This window comes from Cicer arietinum, chromosome 5, assembly GCF_000331145.2.
Source record: "Cicer arietinum cultivar CDC Frontier isolate Library 1 chromosome 5, Cicar.CDCFrontier_v2.0, whole genome shotgun sequence".
NCBI lineage: Eukaryota > Viridiplantae > Streptophyta > Magnoliopsida > Fabales > Fabaceae > Cicer > Cicer arietinum.
In genome coordinates, this window is record NC_021164.2 from 64640810 (window position 1) to 64666148 (window position 25339).

General features: G+C 34.0%; 1 protein-coding gene and 1 long non-coding RNA gene across 4 annotated transcripts; one reads left to right on the forward strand and one right to left on the reverse strand.

Annotated features, from left to right (window-relative positions):
• The first annotated feature begins 1480 nt into the window (after window positions 1–1480).
• Window positions 1481–2348, forward strand: LOC140920612 (uncharacterized). Its single transcript, XR_012163329.1, has 2 exons — window positions 1481–1647; window positions 1747–2348. It is a non-coding gene; the product is annotated as an uncharacterized lncRNA (long non-coding RNA).
• Window positions 1926–22726, reverse strand: LOC101505892 (mediator of RNA polymerase II transcription subunit 13). 3 transcript variants are annotated; one of them, XM_004502143.4, is made up of 22 exons: window positions 22320–22726; window positions 21085–21158; window positions 20866–21005; window positions 20646–20732; window positions 20338–20425; window positions 20177–20257; window positions 17763–17840; window positions 17601–17677; window positions 16884–16962; window positions 16483–16797; window positions 16109–16168; window positions 14843–15083; window positions 13686–13949; window positions 11476–12858; window positions 10549–10792; window positions 10336–10474; window positions 8640–8727; window positions 8423–8501; window positions 7689–7984; window positions 6423–7491; window positions 4486–4860; window positions 1926–2875 (listed from the first exon to the last, which is right to left on the reverse strand). In XM_004502143.4, exons 1-22 carry the CDS (start codon window positions 22341–22343, stop codon window positions 2307–2309), a joined length of 5850 nt encoding a protein of 1949 aa, XP_004502200.1. In that variant the 5' UTR covers window positions 22344–22726; the 3' UTR covers window positions 1926–2306. The 3 variants fall into 3 exon arrangements, with proteins under 3 accessions (XP_004502200.1, XP_012571822.1, XP_027190667.1); XM_012716368.3 differs by having other exon boundaries at window positions 16483–16800; XM_027334866.2 differs by lacking the exons at window positions 20177–20257; window positions 20338–20425; window positions 20646–20732; ... (1 more) ...; window positions 21085–21158; window positions 22320–22726 and adding an exon at window positions 18813–18858 and having other exon boundaries at window positions 16483–16800.
• Window positions 22727–25339: the final 2613 nt, after the last annotated feature.

The window sequence follows — 25339 nt, forward strand, 5'->3', positions numbered from 1 at the left end:
GAATAAGTGTTGAAGAATATAATATCATTGATCAACTTTTTTATTAATAAAATAGCTAGAACAAATTAAGTTCACATTATTTTAAACTAATATTTAATCATGATTAATTGATGGTGTGAAATGAATTTAGATATTATCATATCAAATTTGTAGATGTATATAAACAATTTTATTTATAATTTGAAGACTCGAGGTAGAATAAGACGTTAGTAGAAAATATGTGATGGAAGTGTGAAAGAATGAAAGAAGATTGAAAATGAAGGTTTGAATATTTTTCTTACGTATTATTCAAGTATGTACTTTAAAATGTGCATAGTTTCCCCATTGTTTGTCTTTGGTGTCAATAAAATGACTCAAAATAAAACACCCCAGTATGCCCAATATGTATGGACAATTTACGGTTAGAAAAACTCCTTAGTTGTAGAGAGGTTTGATTATATTGATGGAGAGACAAATTTTTCATTCAATGAGTAGAGTAAGTATGACTTCATGAAAATGAGTCTATATTTGCAGTATATCACTAAAACATTTGAGATGAAATAATATTAATATAGGAAACTTTTGTCACCGACTAATCTGTAGTGATAAGCATAGTTAGAATTAGAGGAGTAGTCTTACCGAAATTAAAAAGAGAAAATGAATAAGTTGTGAAAGTTGTTGAGAGTGGGAGGATAGTAAAATTATTTTCATCAGTAACTATTTGTGGATTTTCAATAGAGATGTGATATGGTATATGAAATGCAAAAGCAAAATAAAGGTTTGAAAAATATGAGATGAATTGTAGAGGCTTGCAAATGGTGTTGTATAGGAATATAAGTTTGTGGATTTTCAATAGATATGTGATATGGTGTATGAAATGCAAAAACTAAATAGAGATATAAAAAATATAAAATAAATTGTAAAGGATTGTAAAAGATGCCACACAAAAATATATGCAATGTGACATAAATATAATGATTAATACATAAGTGTGTGAGATGTCATTCAATAAAATTTAAAGTTTGTTTTAATATATATAAATAGAATTGAGGTGACAAAACTTCACTCTCAATACACACCACTACAACATCCACACTCAAATAATTCATTTCCCTTTTCACTTTGTTTTCCCATATCCCTTTTCCTCTCCAACTAACCCCCACCCCACGATTGGATACTTTTCTTTCTTCTTCAATCCCAGAGGCAATCTAAAATGAAGAGTGAAAAAACTAATTTTTGAAAAACAAATCTAGCCTTTCAAAAGGGGCATTTCTATAATTTAAAATAATAAATAAATAAATGTCAAAAACTTTAGACGGAAAGGAGAGGAATAACCCGTCTTATAGTGGCAATGAACATTTGAAATGGTTAACTCGTCCTATCTGGTAATGTTGTATTTTTTGCAGTCCTTCTCATTAATCATGTATTATTGTAGCAAAACTTCAATATACGTACTAACAAAAACTTAGACACCATAATAAATGGTTATATAGCTAGTCATTTTTCCTGTTTGCTGTGTCATTATTTCAGCGTAGCGGCTAAACTTGGTACATGAACCACTTTCCGGAGATACTAGATTACTACTAGTATATGAGAGTGGGAAAAGCTCTCAGATCACAGGTCTAGTCTACTATATGAAGAAGGCAACGATGAACTAGTAGTTTACAGGTAGCGTCTTGCTTAAAGAAAATAAAATAGACTTAACCATGAACTCGATTGAAATCTTAATACGATCCCTCAATGAACTTTCCTTTCTTTTTTGGTCAGAAGGATGCATCAAAGAAATGAATCGGAAATGATGCCCAGGAACGGCAACTTGGATATTACTGTGGTAGAAAACGAATTCAATTTTATCAGACTGACTGCATGCAAAGCATGAGTATAGTATTTAAAGAACAGGCCACTAAAAATGGGGCGATCGTTTCATATTTTTAACATTCAGCACAAGAATGAAAATGGCCAGGAAACCAAAATTAAGCATAAAGATAGGTATGGCACATTATTGCCTTACAAAATATAAAATAATTACAAGGGAGATGAAATTCCGAATGCCCCAACCCAATATATAGAATATGGTATATTCTATTGTACAATCAACAGTTTCTATCAATTATGCTAATCCGAGTTAATGTCGGCTATTCTAGGAAGCTCATGTACACTCTCAACTATAGCTAAATCTATTTCTTCCATGAATACACCAGCAGGCTTTACATTTAATTTACAAAGTTGCAGCAGATCTAGTATGATACAGTCTATCAGCTCAGTCTAGCCGTCTTTCCTCTCAAACCAATGAGTAATGTTGTCCCATGATTGTATACAAATTAAAGTCAAGATTTCTCCGACTGCTTGGAGAGCTCTTTGTCAGCAAAGTGAAGAAGTCGTCTAAGTCTTAGAACCATGTCACAATGGAAAGGAAGTGCTGTTCGTCGTTCTAGGTATGCGGGGCTGACTGTCATCCATGATAAGGCATGAAGCTCTGCTGCAAGGGATTCCAAAATCAAGTGTGTCTCAGTTTCAAAATCTTTAGCATCCCAGCTCAAACCTCTACCACCTTGCTTGTTAACTCCTCGAACAATCTTCTCTTGGGGGATGTTAGAACCTCCATAATAATCAATGAGGCTCACTGAAAGTACCGAAGGCCATTCTTCTTTCAGGTTGCTTCTATAGTCTTTCCTCATGGAAGGTACTGCTTTCGAAACCACAAACCCTGTGGAGAGTGGAAGAGCAGAACCCTTGCTGTGAAGCAGATGAGCTAGAGGTGGAGACTCGGCGGTCAGGCATGTGGGGAGTTGAAGAGCTGTTGGAGGAAGGGACCGCATGCTGGGAGAAGGAATAAGAATATATGCAGAAGATGCAGAACCAAGAGACTTCACTGGAGTGAAACCTTCTACATAACCTAAAATAGACATCCCACCATCAGTTTCAGTTCCTCCTACTAGTTTTTGCTATCAATACTTGAATGATTTACTTCATAATGAACATTCACGTATGAATTACCATCACAAAAATTCAAAAATAAGAATTTTGGTTTTTTGGGATTTCGTAGAAGAAAAATAGACATCCCACCATCAGTTTCAGTTCCTCCCAGTAGTTTTTGCTATCAATACTTGAATGATTTACTTCGTAATGAACATTCACGTATGAATTACCATCACAAAAATAAGAATTTTGGTTTTTTGGGATTTCGTAAAAGAAAAATAGAATTTGGCATTTTTCAGAAAACCAAAATACAAATTTTTTTAATAGAAGAGAATATGCATATTCCAAGATTTCAATTTGATAAGAAATGTCAAGGTATAATATGTTCAAGACAAATAGAAATCTGAATTTGAATTCCAAATGAAATTCTATATAACAGTTCATAATAGTTCACGAGTATTAGTTTTAAAATATTCAAGGGTATTGATGACAAATAAATGAGGTAATCATTTGGGGGATTGATTTCAAGTGATTGACCACTGTTAAGGGTGTTCAACAGGCAAAGTGCAATCCATCCTTTGACTATTTCACTCTCTCTTTTCCAAACCCTTAGATCTCTCTCTAGTTATTTTGTGCTAAGGCATCTCTCTAATTTTACATGAAGAAAAAGCTTTCAACAATGTCAGATGCCTTCTCCCAACTTCCCTGGGGTCATTATACACCTTTGAATGTTAACAGTTTTTCCAACCAATGGTTTTAATGCTCAACGTGATTTGCTGAAAAGACAACAAAAGCCTTTTCTTCCCACAGATTGGGCAAGATACATGGATCAAATGATGCAATCTTATTATGTCAAAACTAGGCTTATGAAGAAGACATTTAGATATAGGTCCTTTTAATGTTTCCAGTTAGAGTTTTTCTTAGTCTTCCTTTACCTCTAAATATTAGGCCATTGTACATCTAATCAACTCCTCTTATTTGGGATTTCTATTAGTCTTCTTCTCACATGGACAAACCATCTTAAGTGCACGCTACCATCTTTTCCTAAATAGGTCCTACTCCTTTTTCTCAAACACACACTCATTTATGATCTTACTGTTCTCATGTTCACTCATACTTTGTAACACTTTTCATGAGATCCCAAATCAATTGAAGATATATAGCTATGTAGTTTGTTTAAGGGTTAGGCAATTCTGACCCAGTAAGCTGACTTTTGGAGTTGAGTTAGGCATAGTCCATATTCTAAGATAGTATCAAAGTCTATCTTATATTTGTTATTAAGTCACGGGCATTTGCCCACACTAGAAGTCGAACCCTAGGCATGAGGAGGTGTGTGGAGAATAGAGATCTACATCAACTAGAGGTCAAAAGTAGTCCCAATTAGACACCTTGAACTTGTCTTTAGGTTGAGGTGGGCCTAGTTCAAATTCTAAAAACTCTCAACTCGTGAATGCCATTTAATGAAATATATATATATATATATATATATATATATATATATATATATATATATATATATATATATATATATAGAGAGAGAGAGAGAGAGAGAGAGAGAAACACATTATTGAGTTAAAGATCACTCACCAGGAGATGAAGAATCCGCTGGGAGAACTAACTGTAAAGTATGGTCCATAGAAACTGCAACAAAACTAATGCTTTGTGCCCAATGGAGCAAACCCCTTGAACTGTCAACCATAGAATGTCCGCTCATTAACTGCTTTCTTGCAGCAGGTTGCCCGTCTAAACTGCCTTTTATAAAACCAGTTTGTTTCGCATGAGGGCTGTACAAAGGACTAGGGGAGGAAGGAAGGGTTCTTTCTGGAATCAAACTCATATCTGTTTGTTGCAAAGAAGAGCCATTACTAGTCGAGGACGCCCCATCAGACAGAGATTTACGGAGTTGCAGGGGCCATCTCTTCATCTCAGATCCGCCAACTGAATAAATAGCTTTCTGCCACTCTGTTTGAATAAAATATCAGTAAATATACATTTATCAAGGACGAAATAAGAAGTGAATATGATCCAATCAGCTACCTTACTATCTATTGACTGCTATCTCAACAATATGAGAAATACAAATTTACAACTGAATGCAAGTATATATGAATAACTTGAATGTTGGAACAGATTGAACATGGTCTAAAAGCAGACATCTAAATATGACTGGAACAATACCTGTCATCATTACACATAGCAAGCAATATGGCTCAATTTGATAGACTAAACAGTGGATGGTCCAAAGATATGAATAAAATAATATTAAATATATAAAATGCAAATCTCTTTTATACAGCACAGATTAAAAAACCGACTTTTAATATAAAAAAGAACAGCATAGATGATATATTTTCTATTTTATTTTATTACCCCTTTCAGAGGTGCAATCACTTATTTACACATCACACATTATTATGAAACAATACTACTATTAAATAATCGAACGTTGGTCCCCTCAAATCCAGAATCAATATTTCGAATGTACTAAAGTAAAAGAAATAGAGGCAGCTAAATTTCATTATTACAATTGAGTAGCTTATTTGTTCTGACATGTTGCATTGCACAATTCGTAATTGAAGACCGCTGATACATCTACAGATTCTACACATGGCAAGACAGAGCACCCAGAACAAGAAGTTGTGTAAGATTATTATTATTTTAAACAGAAAGGATAGCCCAAGCTCTTACAAGGGAAAACCAGATTCTCAGTTCCTGAAAGAATTTCAGTCAAAAAAACAAAACAATAACTAACATCCTCTCCAACTACTAATTGCCCCCCTATAACCATGCAGCAGATCATGGACTCTTTTTTCGTTTATTGAGTATAGACAATCCAGCAGCCTAACTAATTCTCTCCCCCCACAACTTTTTACGTTTATCGAGTATAAACCTGCCAGATCATGGACTCTTTAGGATTTGATTCCAATAACTGTGCAGCTTCACTGCTTTATATCAGGTTCATAATCTAGTGCTCTATCAAGCAACATCTGAATTCTGAACTTATCAGAACCTAAACCTGGACCAACCTAAATTTCAATGATGAAACTAGTTTAATATTTTAGGATTATTGAGAAGGACCACAGGATATTTCAGAAAAATAACCCACCAACAACTTCATAAAACATGATTATTAACTAACCACTCAAAACATTGTGAATATGGGCTTTGCAATGATTCTCACTTAGCAAGCATCAACCAAAGTTTGATCATAATGATTGAGGTTTGATCCTTCACCAAGTCAACTATCCACATCTTGAACTTTTTTCCGTATAGTTTAAATTTACGCATGCAATCTCTCTCTCTCACACACACAAACTAGTAAAGGCAAGACTTGGTTGGCCAATTTTCAGCAGATATGGGACAATATGCACTCAAGCTTATAACATTGTGTGACTATGGGCCACTCACTAGAGGACGTAGAAGTGTTTTTCAATTAAACTTTTACCCAAGGTCATCTAAGAAAATGTCTGCCATGTCCCAAAACCAACCGCGCAATACAGTAAATATAGAGACAGAAATCTTACCAAGGTACTCAAGCTCATAGAAACCTCCAATGCGTGCTATCATAAAATCTCGAGGCTTTGCAAGGCCAGGATCACAAGATTGGAGTATCAGACAACCTTGCTGAAGAACTTGGACAAAAAGGCACTGTAGACCTTTTGTATCCTGCCTACTGCTTATTCCACCAAATGGGAAAATATTGCAATCCAGCAATTCTCCCCTTGAATCTGTCCAGATGCATACAAGCCAACGCCAGTCCTCTGTCCATCCATAGCAACAATGTAAGCTTGGATGAGTCTTTTGATCAGACCCAGATCCATCAATGCTTGAAGCAGAATCCACATTCCCAGCTGTATTTGTGCTCTGCCCATGGTTACCACTACTGTCATCTGCCAATGCCTTGGAAGCTTCTGAACTAGGGCTACTAATAACTGAAATACCATGTTCAGGAGAACCTGGTTCAGCAAGAATGAAAAGCGGTTCAAACATGTAGCGAATTTCATCATGGAGAAAAATATCCCCAGTTCTACTTGGATCGCAGTTTAGAACCCCAGACCTGGCTGGTTGCCAAGAATTATCCCAATTACCAGGTCTCAAGCTAGCATCAATGTCACTCTCTCTTGGAAGAGAATGTCCTACCATTCGAGGACCAACACAGTCTTTCCACATCCCAGAGATGGGAGAAGGCATTTGTGCCAAAGCAGACTGAGATCTGCTGGAAAATGCCAATTGAGCTAAATCACTAGAGATGCCACGTGAAATGCGACGAGCCTTGTTATACACAGTAAAGGCAGTCTCTTTTAAAATGACAAGCTCACTCACTGATGGACTTGTGACTCTGAAAATGGCATCGACTGTAACTATCTGCAAGACCAATTTAGGAATACTACACCCAGAAAGCACAAGGATATTAGATGCCGAAGCCTCATCAACAGTTGCCCAACCACTCAATGCCTTCACAACCTGACTATGCAAACTAGATCTCCTCTCTCTATCAGACTGTTGGATAACCGAACCAATGGCAACAGAAGATTCAATAACAGTTTGCAAAATTGCAGTAGGATCGGGAAACGGGCACACCACATAGATTACCTAAATGTAAAGAAATTAAAAAAAGGTTGAGAAATTACCACAATACACATGTAGATCTACCAAAAAAATACAGTGAGGAGAAATATGCAATTTCTTATATGAACAGTACTGTGCTATCATGATGTCATTTCATTAGTAGTTAAGGATGCATAATGGACTTCAACCTACAAGATCAAACTAATAAACAAGTCGCTTACCAAACTTGAACTGTTACTTCCTTCTGTGGGGTTCGCTGAAAAACAAGAGCTCAGGTTCAAAGCTCTCAGCGCCTTCGAAAGAGACTTGAGATAACTAGTCAGATCCCAGCCATTAGATAGAGACAAAAAATAATCACTTACTGAACCAACAAGCGATGCATTGCTACTCTCAATCTTCATTGATTGAGGGCAATCAAGTAAAACAAAACCACAAGTTGACGACTTCGCAGGCTCTATCTCCATCTGATTCCCCAAGCCCAGAGGTAAATGAGTACCTAGCTTGCACGTCTCATAGACTGAAAAGAATAAAAGCAAAATAAGAATGATAGAACAACTTGATGCTGAAAGTCAGAGTGAAGGAACAAATAGATGGAAAGTAAATCAACAATTGTAGTGCATAAAATTCCAATAGCACACTGCTAGCAAAGAATACTCTAGTTACAATTAATTAGTGTGACACAGTTAAGTACAGGCACACAAACAACTCTAAGCATTTCAAATAGAAACTATCTCCATTAAAATAAATGTTTTTTCTTTCCCAAGAGAAATGATCCAACTATGATTTCTCCACATTTTCTTTCATCCTTTTTACCGTCAATAATGCATCCATTATAAATAATTAGACATGTATATAAGTTTGCTATAGTGAGTATGTACGGATAATAGATTTCAACTATGTAATATCAAAAGTGTCATCAAACACACCTTATAGCTCAAATTTTACCATCACTCACCTGTTCCTAGTTGTTGAAAAAAATCAGCAGCAGCAGAAGTAAGGGGATCAATGTCAGGACATACAACATGATATGTAATCTGCAACCAACAATGCATATAATGACATAAACAAAAGCAAGTCGGTTAACTTACTTTCCAACAGGTGATTAAGTCGTATTATATGGTATTCAACAGAGTATAACTAGCAACGGCATCTACTAGTTATTATAAGCTTACAGGTTTCTGCAGAGCATAAGGTTCTAGGGGAGCCTTTTCCCAGTGCTGCAGACAGTTTGCCGATGCCTTGAGCCAATCATCCTGATACCTATTGCATGTTGTATTGGCATGAGTGGTTAGTTAAATGCAAAACTTTACAGTACCAAATGGCATCTTTGTTAATTAATCAAATTTAACATATTGCTATATGTCAGCAAGTAGGCAAGAGATCAATCAACTGGGTTATTTGCAACACTTGAAAAACCAGCCCAAGCTGTTTGTAGTTTAATTCCCTGAGATACCGTCTCCGAGCATATGTATAGTTATACTTACATGCATAAACATATACAATCACATCCCATAATTACAGGGATTACAGCTCAATTAATTAAATAATTAAATTAAAAACAGATATTCAATATACGGTAAGTGTCTAGTTTCTAAAAACTAATGATATATTAAATAATATTCAAAATAGCTCAGGCTTAATAAAGCTCAACTAAAAGTTCTTTCTTTATTAAACAAACAACAGTCAATATGAAGGGAAAAAACTTGACTTTAAAATTCCAAGTTTTATATATAGTAATATATAGATATATACAAATGAAAGAAGTATTAATAGTGTTTCAGATTATTTTATGAAAAAATCACTTTAAAAAAAATAAATTGTCAGGATTTTTTATCGGTTTGTTTTAGTTTTGGAAATTATCAGAATCTGAAGAAGTCTGGTTATAATTCAAAGTTATTCTTAGTAGTTTTTGAAGTCAGAATAATTTTAATAAGCGTACCAGATGAAAGAGAGTTCAAAAAATTTTCTAATGATTGTAAACAAAAACAAAATAAGTGTCTTCTTTACATCAAAATCCAAAAAATTATATTATTTTTGGTAAAATCTTATTTTATTCATTTCTCACAAGCATATGCTGCTTTTCAGATATTACACATGTGCAGATACTATAAAGGAGATGGATGCATCACATGGGCAGATAGCTGATCAAATAGCCCATGGTAGCCAGTGGAGTTGAGTTTTTATTACAGCTATTAGTTAGTTAATTGGTAATATAGTTAGAACTCCAACTTTAAATGTATTATGAACACTGTAATTATGGATCAATTCCTTTCACTGTGTTTGGTATGGGTGAAATAGGGGAGAAGTTGGAAAGAGAGAGAGAGAGAGAGAGGTGGCTGAGAAAGACCTCACTACTCTGGTTTGTTATGAAGAGAAATGAGAAAGAAAGAAAAAAAGTGGGACCAACTCGTTTTCTATTTCTTCATATACCAGCAGAGAAAGAGTAGAGAAGGTGGCTCTTTGTTTTCATTTTCCATTTTTGCCCATATCTTCGTCGTCAAGGGGATTGTTGACATCCCAGTAATTCAACTTGCATCCATGCTTCAGATGTCCATCCATGAGCATGGAGCAGTGTCCGACATCAACCAGAGATATGGCCTAGGTGGTGCTTATAACTTATAAAGGATTGGGCAGTCCTTACTGTGCAAGCACATTTTCTAGGTTGAGTTTGGCTTAAAGCCCAAATTCTAAGAGATTTTACCTGGATCATGCCACGTAACAATCCTCAATATTTATGAGTAAACACACAATCTTGGCAACACTGATAATCTACATCAAAGGTACTCAAATACGATAGCCTCATGTCCAAGGTACTTACGTATTCAAGCATGCTTGTCTTTAAACATAAATGACAACAAGTGTACATACCCTACAAGTATAGAAGGTAATGGAACAGCAATGAGGGTAGGTTTAAGCCGGGAAGACGGGTGCTGCTCTGATTCTGAATCTTGACCGGATCTCCTTTGGGAAGTCTCATCCACCTTAGCATTATCCATGATGCTGGAAACTGCAGTTACATTCAAAATTTATTAGTAGACCGAACATAATGACTTCCATCATACTGCTAAAACGAGAATATACCTTTAATACTGGATGATCCACAAACAGATGATTGGGATGGACTCATGGGTTCTGAAGAATCCCTACATTCACTAATGCTGGATTCAGCAGAAACTCCATCAACTATACTTCCAGTATCAACCAATTGGTTGCGTCCTTTGCACCAATCAGTCACTGATAATGGCCCTTCCAGATTGGAAAATGCTGATTTTAAAGCTGTTTTGATATCAGATTGCAGCAAACTTATCACAGTAGAAGCATGAACCTGAAAATTCAGAAGACTGCAATGATACGTATAAAATGAAAAATCAATCAATCAACAGCACCATTGGTGCTGTCATGAACCAACCATCCTAAAAGCTTAATCTTTTAATGGTTTTATATTAGATTTATTTCTAACACCCCCTCATACAAAAGCTCTTTGAGAGTCGAGCATGAGCAATACAAGGCCAGCCTACATTGTCCTCAAATTCAATTAATGGTGAGAAGAATAGAGGCGACAAAGACCAAACTTTAGACCACTTGGTCACAGAGGCTCCTATACCATGTCATGAACCAATTATCCCAAAAGCTTAATCTGTTAGATGAAGACACGTGCATGGTTTAAATTACATTTCTAACAAATTCAAGGCATCATTAACCTGGAATTGGTAACCCCAAAAGACTATCAAAAGTTAACAACAGCCAGAAAGTGCTGTGACAGGAATTAGAACACCTTATTGCACATCTTGTGCCCTTGCATCAAAGACAGAATATTTTTACAAACCTCAACAAGTATAACTTCAAGACTACAACCTATCATGTCCTTAGCTATTTAGTTCGATTACCGAAGACCAAATCCTAAAACCATGCCCCTAAGGAGAGAGAAATCAACGGTTCGGGAATTTACAAATTAGCATGGATTAGGAGAAGAAACATTTAAGAAAAGTATATGCAATAAAAGCTTACATCAGAAGAAAGTGGATCCACCAACTCCAACCCAGCAATGTCAAGCGAATGAGAAGAGGCAAGAGTTCCCCCACAACCAGCATGGACCATTGAAGGCCCACAACAAAACCCACGCCTCCACTGCTCTTGCATTGCAAGCAGACCATAAGGACCATCACCACAATCTGCATCCAAGGCAAGATCAACAAAGGAAGTAGCTTGTTGGACAAGCAATGCAATCCCATCAAGAAGCTCCTGAAGTGGTTTTCTTTGACCATAAGAAAGGAGGCTTTCTTCATTGAATGAATTATGGGAAAAGGAAGAGCCAACGTCTATGTTAGGTGAATTGGAAGGTTTTACGACTTTTGAAGCTCCTACAGAGCGCCAAACACCAACAGGTGCATTAAGGTGCCCATCAAGCATTCCTCCGTCAATATCACCTGCAATCCTAACCGGTATATTTTCTTTCTTTTTCACCTCATACTTGCCAGATATGTCTGTGGTGGTACTTGGGTCAGTAGGAAGCTGATTAGAAAATGTAACCCCAGTTGACCTACTCAAACCAACAGAAAGGAGGTTGTTACCAGAAGATAAGAGTGTGTGTCGTAACCTGCACATGGAAGCTTGCAACATTGCACAGGTGACATCAGTTGCCAATAAATTTTTTGCAGATAGAACGAAATGATCTGCTTCCTTTGTGCCTCCAGTCATCTTCCTGAGAACAGACTTGACAGAAGCATTAGAACCAATGTTCGAGAACGGAGGTTGTACTATCCCCTCAGATTTTGCAATGCTGTTATCAATACATGTGACTGGTTTTTTGTCATTTATGTCTTTTCTACTATCAACAAACGTATAATAATTTTTGGAGTGGAGAGTCATACTAGTATCGTGTTTTCCGGAACATGTTTTTGTATTGATGACCAGTCCATTCTTTCCCTCTGATCCTTCAATATAGGGAGAAGAGGGTGGCTCTGCACCATACAAGTAATTGTTAGAACATGAATTTGAACTCTCCGCTTTTCGAGACTTCGGAAAATATGGGCTTCTGAACAATGCTGTGGACAACCCACTAGTAGGGGCCTCGACAGCTCCAAATTCTTGAGCAAATGTCATCATTGCTTCAGCTTTCATTACATGATCATACTCCCTTGTATACATCATTTGAGTTTGATTGGTTGGACCCATTTGCATGGAGTTACTCAAGTTATCTTGACCTTTGTTAAGACATTCCTCCATGACTGATGGAGGAGTTGGATCAAAGCTCTCAAAGGAAGAAAACCCAATAGGCAAAAGCATTTGATCAGAAACATCCATCGCACTGGCACCAGCTGGACTGCTGTTGACATCTCCACAATCTGGGGCAGACAAGATAAGTGCCTGAGATTCAGCAGTTCCTGGGGGCTTTGACAGAAAATTTATCGCACAATAAGAAACCGGTATATTAGAGACCAAGAAGCAGAGAGAACTAATTATAATATTAGAATAATAATAATAAGAAGCTTATAAATTTTCAGCATTCGTTATTTAAAGAATAAGATTCAGAGTAACTTTGAAAATAGTACAATCAATGCAATCAACCAAAAGTCAACCTCGAATCCAAATTACAATTTAAAAAGATATTACCAAAAAAATAAATTAAAGAAGGTTTGTTGCCATATATGTATACTAAAATGTGAAAGAAAGAAGAGACGTGTGAAATTAAGAGCATACCTCCCCCCACCCCATAAAAAAAATAAAAATAAAAGAGAGAACAAAGTAAACAACCTTATTGGTACAATAAGGAGCTTCAAGCCTTCTTCATATTCAAAACAGAAAACTCCCGTTGGGGTATGGCAAACAAATAAAAAAAGTGCATAGGAAAATATGTATGTATAATGTTTTTTTTTAAAGGAAACGTAAACTTATTTTGATATTTGATCAAATTTTTAAATGCCTAAAATAAAGAAACCACACTATTATCAAAATTCTATTTTATTATGACCAGAAACTGAACAAGGTTAAAAGTAAACGTTTAAACATTTATTGTGCTAAAGGAAAGATGCATGCTAATAGATGTCAAAATGTTAAAAGTAACTATTTAAACCATGGACAATTTAAGAGTTTAAATGTGTTACGCAATAGTTTAAACGGGGAAGCGTAACTTAATAGCTCTTACTTTTTTATAAAGAGAAAATAGTGGAATCAATAGAAGGAATCCTGTAAATATAGTAGTAGAAATATTTGGATACCTCTCCAAAAGGCAAAACATCATTTTCAAAGAAGTCACCAAAATCCCCAAATTCAGATAATAGTGCTTGAATATCCATTTCCATGCCTTTATCTTCCTCATCATCCCAGTCCCAGATAGAGCCAATTGGCTCGTTCCCTACTCTTGTAATGGCTGAATTGTTAACTTCCATGGAACCAAAATCAGACATGTACGCATCTTGCCCAGGAATATGTGTAGTCATACTTAATGACTGTGTCACTCCTGTTCGAGACCGCTTAGAGCCCTGCACAGCATAAGAGTCATTATTAGTGCCCAATTGTACAAAAGTTAAGACTGGACAAATTGGCAAATTAAAAAACATTTGCTCTCCCAAAAAAAAGACTACGATATGTCAAATAATCTTTCATCATTTTCTCATTAAAAAGAAAAATCTTTCATCTTTTCAAAAAAAAACTACTATCAATTTTCTCAATTTATTTAATAAATGCAGTTTGTTAGCCATCTCCGTGTGAATACAACCAAATAAGTGGCCAACTTATGTAGTGGCAAGTATGTATACTACTATGTTGTAGGAATACTGTTATACTGCTAAATAATAAGTACCTGTATCCAAATTAAAGAACTCACGGTGACTAAGTGCTCATACATGGTACCTGAGGAGAATATTTATACTCTCACCCATATCAGAGTAACAGATGCGTTCAAAAATTACACTTGAGAAAAATGTTAAACCATTATTATGCTTCTTTTTAATCCAAGGAAAAACCATCACTGCTAACAGCATCAAGAATATAAAAAGAGGAAATTTTGGTGCCTAGCTTTAGTAGGTTTGGTATTAGTAAATAGTAATTTAGCAGAGGAGCTAAATTTTTATGGCAATAGTAATTTAGCAGTGTTTGCTCACGAAAGACTTGAGATTGGGCAATTGCTTCTATTTGGTGCAAAAAGCAAATGGTTTTCTTAAGGGGTCCCTTCCACCAGACATACAGAGCAATTTGGTGGCTTTGTTCAATTGGTGTTTGTTTCTTCTTGCTTTGCTGCTTTATTTTTCCATTATTTTTCTTTTTTGATAATAGATTATCCTCCAAGTTCTTTGTAATTTTCTTTTACTCATCTCGATAAACTTTTTTGTTAAAAAAATCATAAATATTTTTTCAGAAATAGATAACAACATACCAATATGGATCCATCACTTCCCAATCGACCAGAAGATACCATAGACTGTCTACACGTTAAAGAATCAGCATCTGCCTCTAGTTCACTTAGTCCTGTAGTTTTGTAATCACTATCGCTAGAGCTGGCACTTAAGCTACTAATACTGCTACTGTTACTGTTGCTACTACTATCATAACTATTTTGCGTGCGGGATCCATTGATTTCTGTCCAAGGATCTTCAGTAGATTCCACATTACCAGCACTGCAGAAGGAAGAAAAGTTTAATCGTCCAAGGTATGAAAATTTAGGCTTTAATCAAAACCAGAGAAAATTGAGCATACTTATGAGTTTGAAAAATTAACCAAAAAATATGGGATAATATTTGCCAAGGGGAATATAAGTGAGAGAAAAATTTATCAATAAACCATTGCTACATACATGTAAGAATTGTGAAGTGATAGAAAGTGAGAATAGAAAGAAAATAACTGAGAGAGCAAGATATGCACCAACACAAAAAATTCTAGATATAAGAAACATGGGGACAAAATGCAACAAGGCTTCCCAGTCTCTCTATATGCCCATAAATAGTAACTCTCATGAAACAGTCATGAACAGAAGACATAAGAGAAGCCACACACTAGGGACGTTCACATCCAAACCGATCCAAAAAAAACGCAAACCGACCCAAAAAAAACCGAAAACCGCATAAAACCAAATACTTTTGAATATTTTTGGATGTTCTTTTGTGAAAACCGCACGGATCAGATCGGATTTCGTATTTCTTTTTCAAAACCGAACCAAAATGCAATCATAAATCTTAATACTTATTTTTTTATGAATATGATATATTGCATTTATATATTATTTGTTGATTTTTAATTTTTTTTCCAAATAATACCTATTAGTTTAATTTAATCTATTTATTTGCTATTTCAGATATAGTGGATCACTGATATTCCGTAATGTTAAATTTTGTGTCAAACCTACTATTTTAGCGTGTTTTTATAATATTAATAAGTTTTTTTTACAATTGTAATTTGGATATCCAAAAACTGATCTAAATTAAACCACTCAAAATTGGATCAGATCTGATTTTTTTAAAACTTGTCATTCAAACCGAACCACATGTAAATTTTATCTTTGGATCGGATGGGTTTTTGTCTCATAACCGATAAAACCACACCACAAATACCCCTACTACACACATAACACAGCTCACAATTAAACTCAATAATCAAAGATGTAAGAATGCAAGGAGAAAAAATACAGAGATAGAGCGCAACAAACCAGTGAATAAAGGATGAAGAACCAGTCAGCGATGGACCCATCCAATTCTGCAGCCAAAATCTGTATGTTCACATTAATAGAGTATGAATCAGAGCTCTTTTAGCTAATTGAAGTGCACTGGTTAATATAGTGGGACATTAACATTGCATGTTAGGTATTTAACTTAGTTGCTTTATTTTTCCATTTTCTTTAAGGACAACCCCTTATTCTCCAATTCCCATGTTAATTTTTGTGTCTTAAAGACTGCTAAAAAAACATTATCTTACATCAACAAAGAAGCAAACAGGAAAACGAGCTTGACCAGATTGTCTTAAAAGCCACATACAGCTCTTAATTGAAGAAAGGGGAAAATTAAGACATGTGGAAAAAAATACCTTCTCAAAGAAGACCTGGCTAATGATGTTTGAAAAACTGGTACAAGCACTGCCTCAGCTGGATAGAGAAATGTTTTCTCATTAACTAGCAAATGATCTGGTGATCCCTTGTGATCACTTTGTCCCATGACAGGAGATTTAGGTAAATTCCTAACAATATTTCTGTTTGTCTGCAATGCCTTGTCGGTTCCAGATCTAGCGAAGCCAAGGCTTACTTCAACAAAACAGTTCTGCCCCCTCAGCTGGCAACCAACACCCTGGGAAACATGATATGGGAGACCTATAATTCCATTTGACACCCTAAATTTGGCAGAACTGCTAAAGAATAAAAAAATGGAGTAAAGTCAGTGGTGATATCTTCACAATCATACATCAATTGTACACAGGATTATTAAAAGGACCTGAAATAACTTTGCTTGACAAGATCACTCGAAGAACAACCAGTCAGGCTGCCACGCACCCCATGCGGAGAAACAACCACTGCCACATAATAATGTAAAATTAAATCAATTACGGTATCAAGAAACGCCATCTGAAAAACTAACAGGAACTGAGTAACCCTCTGGATATTGGCAAGTACAAATACATATGCATTAACATATGAATCATGATATGACACCTGAAGACAGAGAAATCAATGACGAAGATATAATGACAACAACTCAACATAAAGGTGAACAGAGAAAGAAAAGATTAACTTCTCTGTTGCAAAAGCAAAGAAAGAATTATATTTGGAAGAAAATAACATAGATAAACATGTGGGGGATGCATGTCCTGACCCATTAAATGATCTGATTATCAGTAACAAGAACAAATTTCCTAACAAACAAAACTCAGTACAACAAAGCTCTCCAAATCCATCCCTCTGACCTTCTGTAATAAACCAAAAATACCTTGAACACATTAGCAAATGCATTGAAAAGCAAAATGCTATCCAAAAGAAAGGAGTCTCCATAAGCCCATCGTTGAAATCCAACCATTGCCCATATCATTACACACCAAACAAAAGCCGGCATAACCCAAATATTTAATGCCACCAACAACAGATGAATAGCATAATAAAAAGAATAGTAATTCTGAGAGAACAAACAAAATTCATGCACAAAGATCATGCCAACCTGGAAGTCTATATGTCGCCTCCGTAGAATGTTTCAATAGTTTTTCCAGATCACTGGTGGAAAGCATCCGGATATTCCTGACGAAAGGGGGGAAAACAATAGGTAAATATTTCAATACAAGCTAATCAATTGGCCGACTAAAAAATTCTAGCACCATCGTACTTTGAGGACACTATGACATGTATAAAGATTGCCTCCTCTGTTGCAGCAAAGACAAACTCAAATGCAGGGTGTCCTTTCCTGTAAATGTCAAAAATATGCAATAGCAGGGTCACAGTCAAAAAGCAATGCAGAGGCAAACCAACACACAATGCAGACAAATAGCTTGGTCCAGTCAATCAGCTTCGGTGGGATTTGGATTTTTCAATCTTAGCTGAGGTCAATGCAAACAGCCTAAATGTATAAAATACTTAAGGTTTTTTGGGAAAGAAGTCTGTTATGGTACAGTTTATAGTTGGGAAAGTTGTTCCAACGTAAAATATGTAGAGCTATTTAGGTGTAGATAGTTATATTAACTTGCACTATACAGTTGAATCATGTTACTATTGAACTGAAAGTTCTACGCAGCTTAGTCTTGCAGTATACACAGAACATAAGACAGAAACACAACACGTTCATCCAAACTTATGAAATACGGGTACTCCAAAATTCAAGTTGTGCATATAATGTGTACGTACAAGTTGGACTTTTATGGGCACATATCAAGAGCATATTAAAAAAAAAAAATAGGCACTTAGTGTGGGTACACATGGATGCTGTTTTATGAATCACGGATACTCCAAAATTAAAGTCGTGCAGATAATGCATACGAACAAGTTGGACTCTTATGGGTACATACCAGGAACATATAAAAAATAAATAAATAATAGGCACTCAATTTGGGAACACATGGATGCACATTGATAAAAAAAATATTGTAGTTTGGAAAAAAATTAGGTATTCCTCATTCTTTTTGTTGAAAATGTTGATACTATTATTACCTTGAAGAGATCTTCATATTTCTCGCTATATAAATACTTTCTCGATTCTCCACTACATAAATATCATATTTCTTAATTTTATTGTATATGCTTTTAAATTCATTAAGATTTGTTATATGGTATATATTTTTTTAATTCATTATGATTTGTAATGTATTGAATAAGAAAAGATTCTAGGCAGTAATTGGACAATCAATCCCTAAAGTCAACGTAGTTAAAAGCGAGATCCTACCTAAGATCGGGAGATGGAGTCGAGATCGTAAATCGTGGAATCGTAACACAGATCGTAAGATCCTACAAAATTCATAATTAATATATTTGTGCAAATAAATTCCCAGACGAATACACGCGCACACATATGAACAAACATATGAAGAAAAATATTTAAATCTTACTACAAACACTTGATTAAACTTAAATTCAAAATAATAACTAATAAGGATGTTATACACAGCTGATAGGTCAAAAATCAACAACTTAAGCTAGCTAAACAAAAAGATCCAACCCTCACTAAATTTAATTGGGCCTTTTCTAAACAGAGTCAACCCAAACTGTGCAGACAGACCCAACTACAAATCCGTTTAAAAGCAAAAACAAAATGAAGGAAAATTATAAACAAAATAAAAATTAAAAAAAGGAAAAAAAATGTGTGCCTCTAACTCCTAAACCAGGACACGGGAGAACCGCGTGAGAGAGAGAACTGAAGAGAGAAGACAGAGTGCACCTCTGGCGGATGAAAAATGGCTGCCCAGTGGTGAACCACCAGCAGAGAACTTGGTCGCAAGTCAGGAAGAAGGTAACGGGTAGAAACTGGGTCGCAAGAGAAGAAGTGAACGTTTGATTTTCCAAGGTTTGTGAATAATTAGGGCTCAGCAATTTTAAGAAATAGGTCGCATGTTTTAAAATCAGAAACCTTTGTTTTAAGCAAACAGGCAGTGAGCCTGACCTAGAAACTAAGCACATACAAGATCGCAGATTTCATTGATTTCACGATCTTGAGCCGTGATTCAACCGGTCTTGGCAAAAAGTGAGTTTGTGCAGGAACGAGATCGCCGAGACCTGAAAAAATTATAAAATCGTATGATTTCAAAATAGCCGTCACCCGACTATCCACTATTTCGCTATAGCATTTTTGGGGTCAGCCGCTATCTGGGATTGATAATAACACTGCCGGGAACAAATTGGAGCAGTGATTTGAAAACCAACTTCAACTACCGAATCGTTCAATTTTTGTTTTACCTATGATTCCATCTACTGACTCGGGAGAACAGTAGCCAGCCTTGTATAATGGGATTTGAAACATACATGTAACCAAAGATCATTTTTTGGTTACATGTGACTTGTTAATGATTATTTATCATAAATTTATACATTTTTAACCGAATACACATCATTTGTTGGTCTACCACAAGTTAATATATTATATACTGTTAATTGCGGTTAGTTTTATTATTATTAGCTTTAATAGTTACCTTAGATAGGGATAAATGATTTGATCCCAAAATTATATATTTCTACATATCCCTATGAACATTAGTGAAATATTCAGATTTAATTTAGCCAAAAGTGCTAAATCTAAATATAGCAAAAGCATACCTGAGCAGTTCTTCACTTTGAAATTGATGAACCTTTGAAAATACATCTCCAAATCTCATGTAATAAAGCCCAAGCAGTGCTCTGCCAAATTCAATATAAGAAAAAATGGCAAGATATGACCAAAATGAACATTAGTTTGAAGAATTGGGGGGGGAAGAAACCTTTCTATGCAATTCCTTAAAGCCTGAGAGAGAGCAGATGCAACCTCTTCTGAATCCCCAGGAGCAACCCAAAGCCCAGATGCGACAACTTCATCAAAAAAAGGTTTCCCACGTAAAGTATAATCAGAAAGCACAAAAGTGTAAAAGCTCCAAAGCCACTACCTTTGAAGAAAGAAATGTATATTGTAACATCCCAATTTCTATAAATGGGATTATTATATTATTAAATATTAGTTGATATTGTTTTGATCTTTTATTTCACCAAGTGTTACAGATACGCCAATACAACATTCTGCTAAGCACGATACCTCTTAAGCCAGATAATGCTGGCTGAGCAGTCTCCGAAACTGATGAATGACGCCCAGGAAGAAAAAGCCACAGCTTAATCTTTTCATCTGCGTGTTTAGAACAGAAAGCAGAAATTTAAGTAACTAGAAAATTGATAACATTTACATTCCTTCTTGTAAAAAGACAGTAGAAATTGCAAATGATAACAAATGACAAAACCACTAAGTCAGCAATCTCTACCTGGATTATGCAAACCCTGGGATGGATCCCAGGGTCCAACGAAAGAATTGGTCCATGTGCTGAGAAACCCTTCCTTTTGCAGTTGCAGATGTGATGAAAGCACCAGTAACATTGCAGCATCCTTCTGGTCCGATTTTAAACTGTTTGAACATAAGATGGCCCCAGTAATATTAATATACTGAACCAGAAAGAAAAAGAAAATAGAAAATATATTACAACCTTTTATCAGGTAGAGGGTTCAGATCAGGTTCATGAGGGAGAAACTGAAACCATGTTATTTGATGAAGACCACCCTGTACAAATTTTCAATACATATAGTTATATACATACAAAGACAACCAAGAAAATTCTTAACAAAAATAGAGCAGCTCGAGATATTACTTTATGGTAAAAGCTAACTAAAAATGAAGCATTGAGGTATAACATTTTGCACCTATTTCTAATATGAAGTTTTATGTATTTCTGCTTACTTTTTATGAAAAAAGGTGTGCCAAGACCGAGGTTGATATCTATCCTTGCCATTAACTGACATATCAAGCAATTAAACAATTTGTAGTAGTTATCCTAGCATTCAAAAGAGCCACTATTTTCTTGTTCTGCTAATCTATTTACTTCTATTTACTATTTATTTATTCATTAAATTAATAATTAAAAGAATGGTCGGATAGGGCACGTGTCACTTCCTAGTGATTCGTTCTCCCGTGCAATACCCTTTATTTTTCATACTTGTGTAATAACATGAGTTGTCATTGCTACTAGTAGGGATAAAAAATAAATGAAGTCTTATAGATAAGTCGAGTTCTGGATCAGGCCATCCACATACCAACTAGGGTGATATAGGTAATTATCAAATAGAGTAATGTAGTTTCATTAACATAATCCAATAGAACCAATACCAAACATAATCATAAACATCGCCAGATATTGAAATTGTTCTTCCATTTTGGAAAGGGGCCGAAAGTCCGAAACACATTATCATCGGTGTTTCAGCCTACAGCAATTGAATGTCCAAGGATGTGGTTACGTAACAACGAAGTATTCTTCGGTCAACCCTAGCAACTAGATTGGAAAAATCGCAATTCCAGTATATGGTCAAATAGGAAAAAATATGCAACACAATCGAAGATAAACTAGTTTTGTTAAAGCTTGTGGGTTTTTCTTTTGTATAAAACATGTCTCTAGAAGTAAAATTCCAACATTCATAAACCAAGTCAACTTAAAAGAACAATAAAACCCTGTATCAAATACACATGTGATAATTTATAATGCTTAAAGACGTTCAATTATTTATTCATGAGATTATTATTATCAATACAAAAATCAATGTGTACTTTCTAATATGCTAAATAGGGTAAAACGAAATTCGATCTAGAATTAATGATATTCCAGCTACAACACACAACGTAATCACAAATAATAATAACAATAAAGAGTGAGATGTAGAAAAAACCTACAATTTTGAAAACGTTGGTCCACATAACTGGGACAAGCTGATGAAATTTCCCTTGGGCAGAATTGAATAGGGTTTTGGATTGGTGAATATGATTATGAGTTCGATCTGTTTGAGTAGGGTGAGACTTATGAAGCAAGCGTTAACATTCTTCAGAACTTGTTTCAATGTAAAACCGAAAATGCGAAATTCGGAATCTTGAATCAGAATGCACAACTGACTCTGATCCTACTTCGCTTACGGCTACCACCGAAAACTAATCACCGTTTTATGTATCAAGAATAGTGGCATTCGGAATTCCCGCAAAAACCACTCGAATAGGGTTTTTTTTTTTTTTTATTTCTTTACCGAGAAAACGAGTTTAGACCGCTTAACTCAACTCGCCAAATTTGCGGGGGTATGCATGATTAGAAGTGTATGATTTATTTTCGTATATATAGACGGAGGAATTATGAAATTACACTCATGCAATTATTACATTACATTTTTTAATATATTAAAAAAAAAAATAGGGCAAAACCAAATTCAACCCTCAAATTAACTCTCTTGTAAGCTTTAGCCGGAGTATTATATTCGATTCTGTTAATAAAAATATTCTTATTGAATACATATTTTACAAAATATATATATATATATATATATATAGTTTGAAATTTTATATTTTAAAAATTAGCTAAATAAAATGTTGGGCAAAATTTGTTTATGAACAAACTTTTGAGTGGGAGAATAGTATAGTAAGCAAGGGTAGGGATATGTTAATCAAAACATACTAATGTTGATGTAATAGATATATATTTTGTAATTATTAACTTTAAATTTTTGTTTTTGTTTTTGTATGAAATAATCACGCTAGATGTTGAGTCATTTGTTAATTTTAATTAAGTGATGATATAAATGAGAAAAAATATATGTTGTGTAATAAAACAGAGAAAAAATATACATATGACACAATATATTTAACATGTGTTATGGTCTAATTTAATATGACATCATAAAGATAAAATATATATATATATATATAGTTCATTTTCTAATAAAAAAACTAAAATAAAGTGAGTCAACATATTAAAACTATTGGAAAGTTATTTATTTAAGGAACATCATAAATGAGACAATAATTAGATAGTTAATAGCATAATTATTAAAATAATATAATTGGTGTCTGCGTAATTCGCGCGTAATGTTTTCATAAATATTTGTCTTTGCAAATATAAAATGAAGATAAACTAATTGTCGAAGCACAACCCTCAATCACTAAATTGAAATTTTTAAAATTCAAGCGATATGTGTCACTTTCAAATAAAAAATAATTTATATTAATTAGAAAATATATATATATATATAGAAAAAAAGTTGTGTAGCCTTAACATAAAAAAAAGAAATATATAGGCCCTTCCGCTCGAGAAATATATTATAAAAATAACAAAATTGTGATATGAGTTAATTAAATGGTGACACAACGGCGCTTGATTTTTGCCTCCTATCACAACATGTAACAATAACCAACCAATAGAAAAAATAATAAAATACATATATTTAAATATTAAAAAATATATTAATTAAAGATAAAATATGAAGTGCGCTAATTTTATAATGACGGAAAATTAGTTGACCTTATTTTGTAAGTTCTTTAAAAATGTTTCAAAATAATATATTTTGCTTATGGCAGTGTTCAGCATGAATTGAGAAAATGTTAAGCTTAACATGATATTAAACTCAGGTGTTACACAGATCAAATATATAACATGATTTTATATCTCATTTGCACAATCATGGCAAATTTTGGTCGATATGTTTAGGGAAAAAATATATAGCAACAAAGACAATGATCGAAAATTGAAGACTATATTATTTAAGTTGAAGTATTTAACAACTGATAGTTTATAAATGTACCTTGTTTTGTCTCTTTCTTAATATTATTTCACTTACATATTACTATCGAAGTATATTCTCTAAGTTTATTTCATGACAATTGAAATATAAGAATGTAAATGATGTAGATCGTCATAGTAAAAAAAAGTTATAATACTAATAGTTTATTTATTTTTTATATTAAATGGTTGAAATTTAACAACCATATTACATATTAGAATATTAGAATAGTTATAATATGTGAAATTAAAAAATTAAAAATTAAAAAAAATTAAAAAAAATTAAAAAAAATAAATTCAAATTAACTTTTGGAGAGTCAAAATATTTTGTTTGATTTAAATTTATCTTTGTTTGAGTAACGAATAAACATCAATCTAAGGTACTTGAATCTTCGTGTGTGTGTGTATATATATTTTAAAATATGATTTAAATGTCTAAACAAATAATAGCAAATACATACATAAAATGTTTAATAAAAGAGATTTGATAAAGTTCACATTCCATCTGTTTTACTAATAGTCTTTCTTTAGTTTGTTTAAAATGATAGTGTGACGTGAGATAGAGGGGGTATTGGATTCAATTTAGTCTTTAAACAAAAATAAAGGCGTTGATTGCTATCTATTACTACAATAAATGTGATCACTTTTTTACATGGTGTAGCATATTTTAGATTTTTAAATTATCTTTACCATTTGTTTACTTAATATGATTTTTAATTAACTAAATGCTTACTATAAAATTCATCCATAAATAAAAATATGGTGTTTGCAAACCACTTAGGATCAATTTGCTTTAAATTTAAATTTAGTGTATATATTTGTGTAAACAATAAGTCATATTACATTATTGGTAACCATATAAAATATATCAATAACTTATAAATGATGATAAAATATTATGTACAAAATATAATAAGATATTCTATCCACATCAGTATAGTAAAAAACAAATAAACAAATACGAGAGTAGTGTTTATGTGAACGCTAATAAATTATAAATAAAAGACACGTTAGTCTCTCAATTTATTGTAATCATTATTTAAAGGAATGATATATAATGATAAATTTGTGTTATGTCTTTTAATAAATTATATTAGGAGTTTTTGATTTGCAAAACAATAAAAACTTGACAATATAGTTCAAGGTAAAATTT

Excerpts from the sequence above, each read along its gene's own strand:
- LOC101505892 (XM_012716368.3), bottom strand. The coding sequence starts at position 22,343 with ATGTGGACCAACGTTTTCAAAATT. Across the intron at positions 10,475-10,548 it reads TGGATCATCCAGTATTAAAG|TTTCCAGCATCATGGATAAT; the intron begins GTATATTCTCGT and ends ATGTAACTGCAG. Across the intron at positions 8,728-10,335 it reads TTACCTTCTATACTTGTAGG|GTATCAGGATGATTGGCTCA; the intron begins GTATGTACACTT and ends AACATGCAATAG.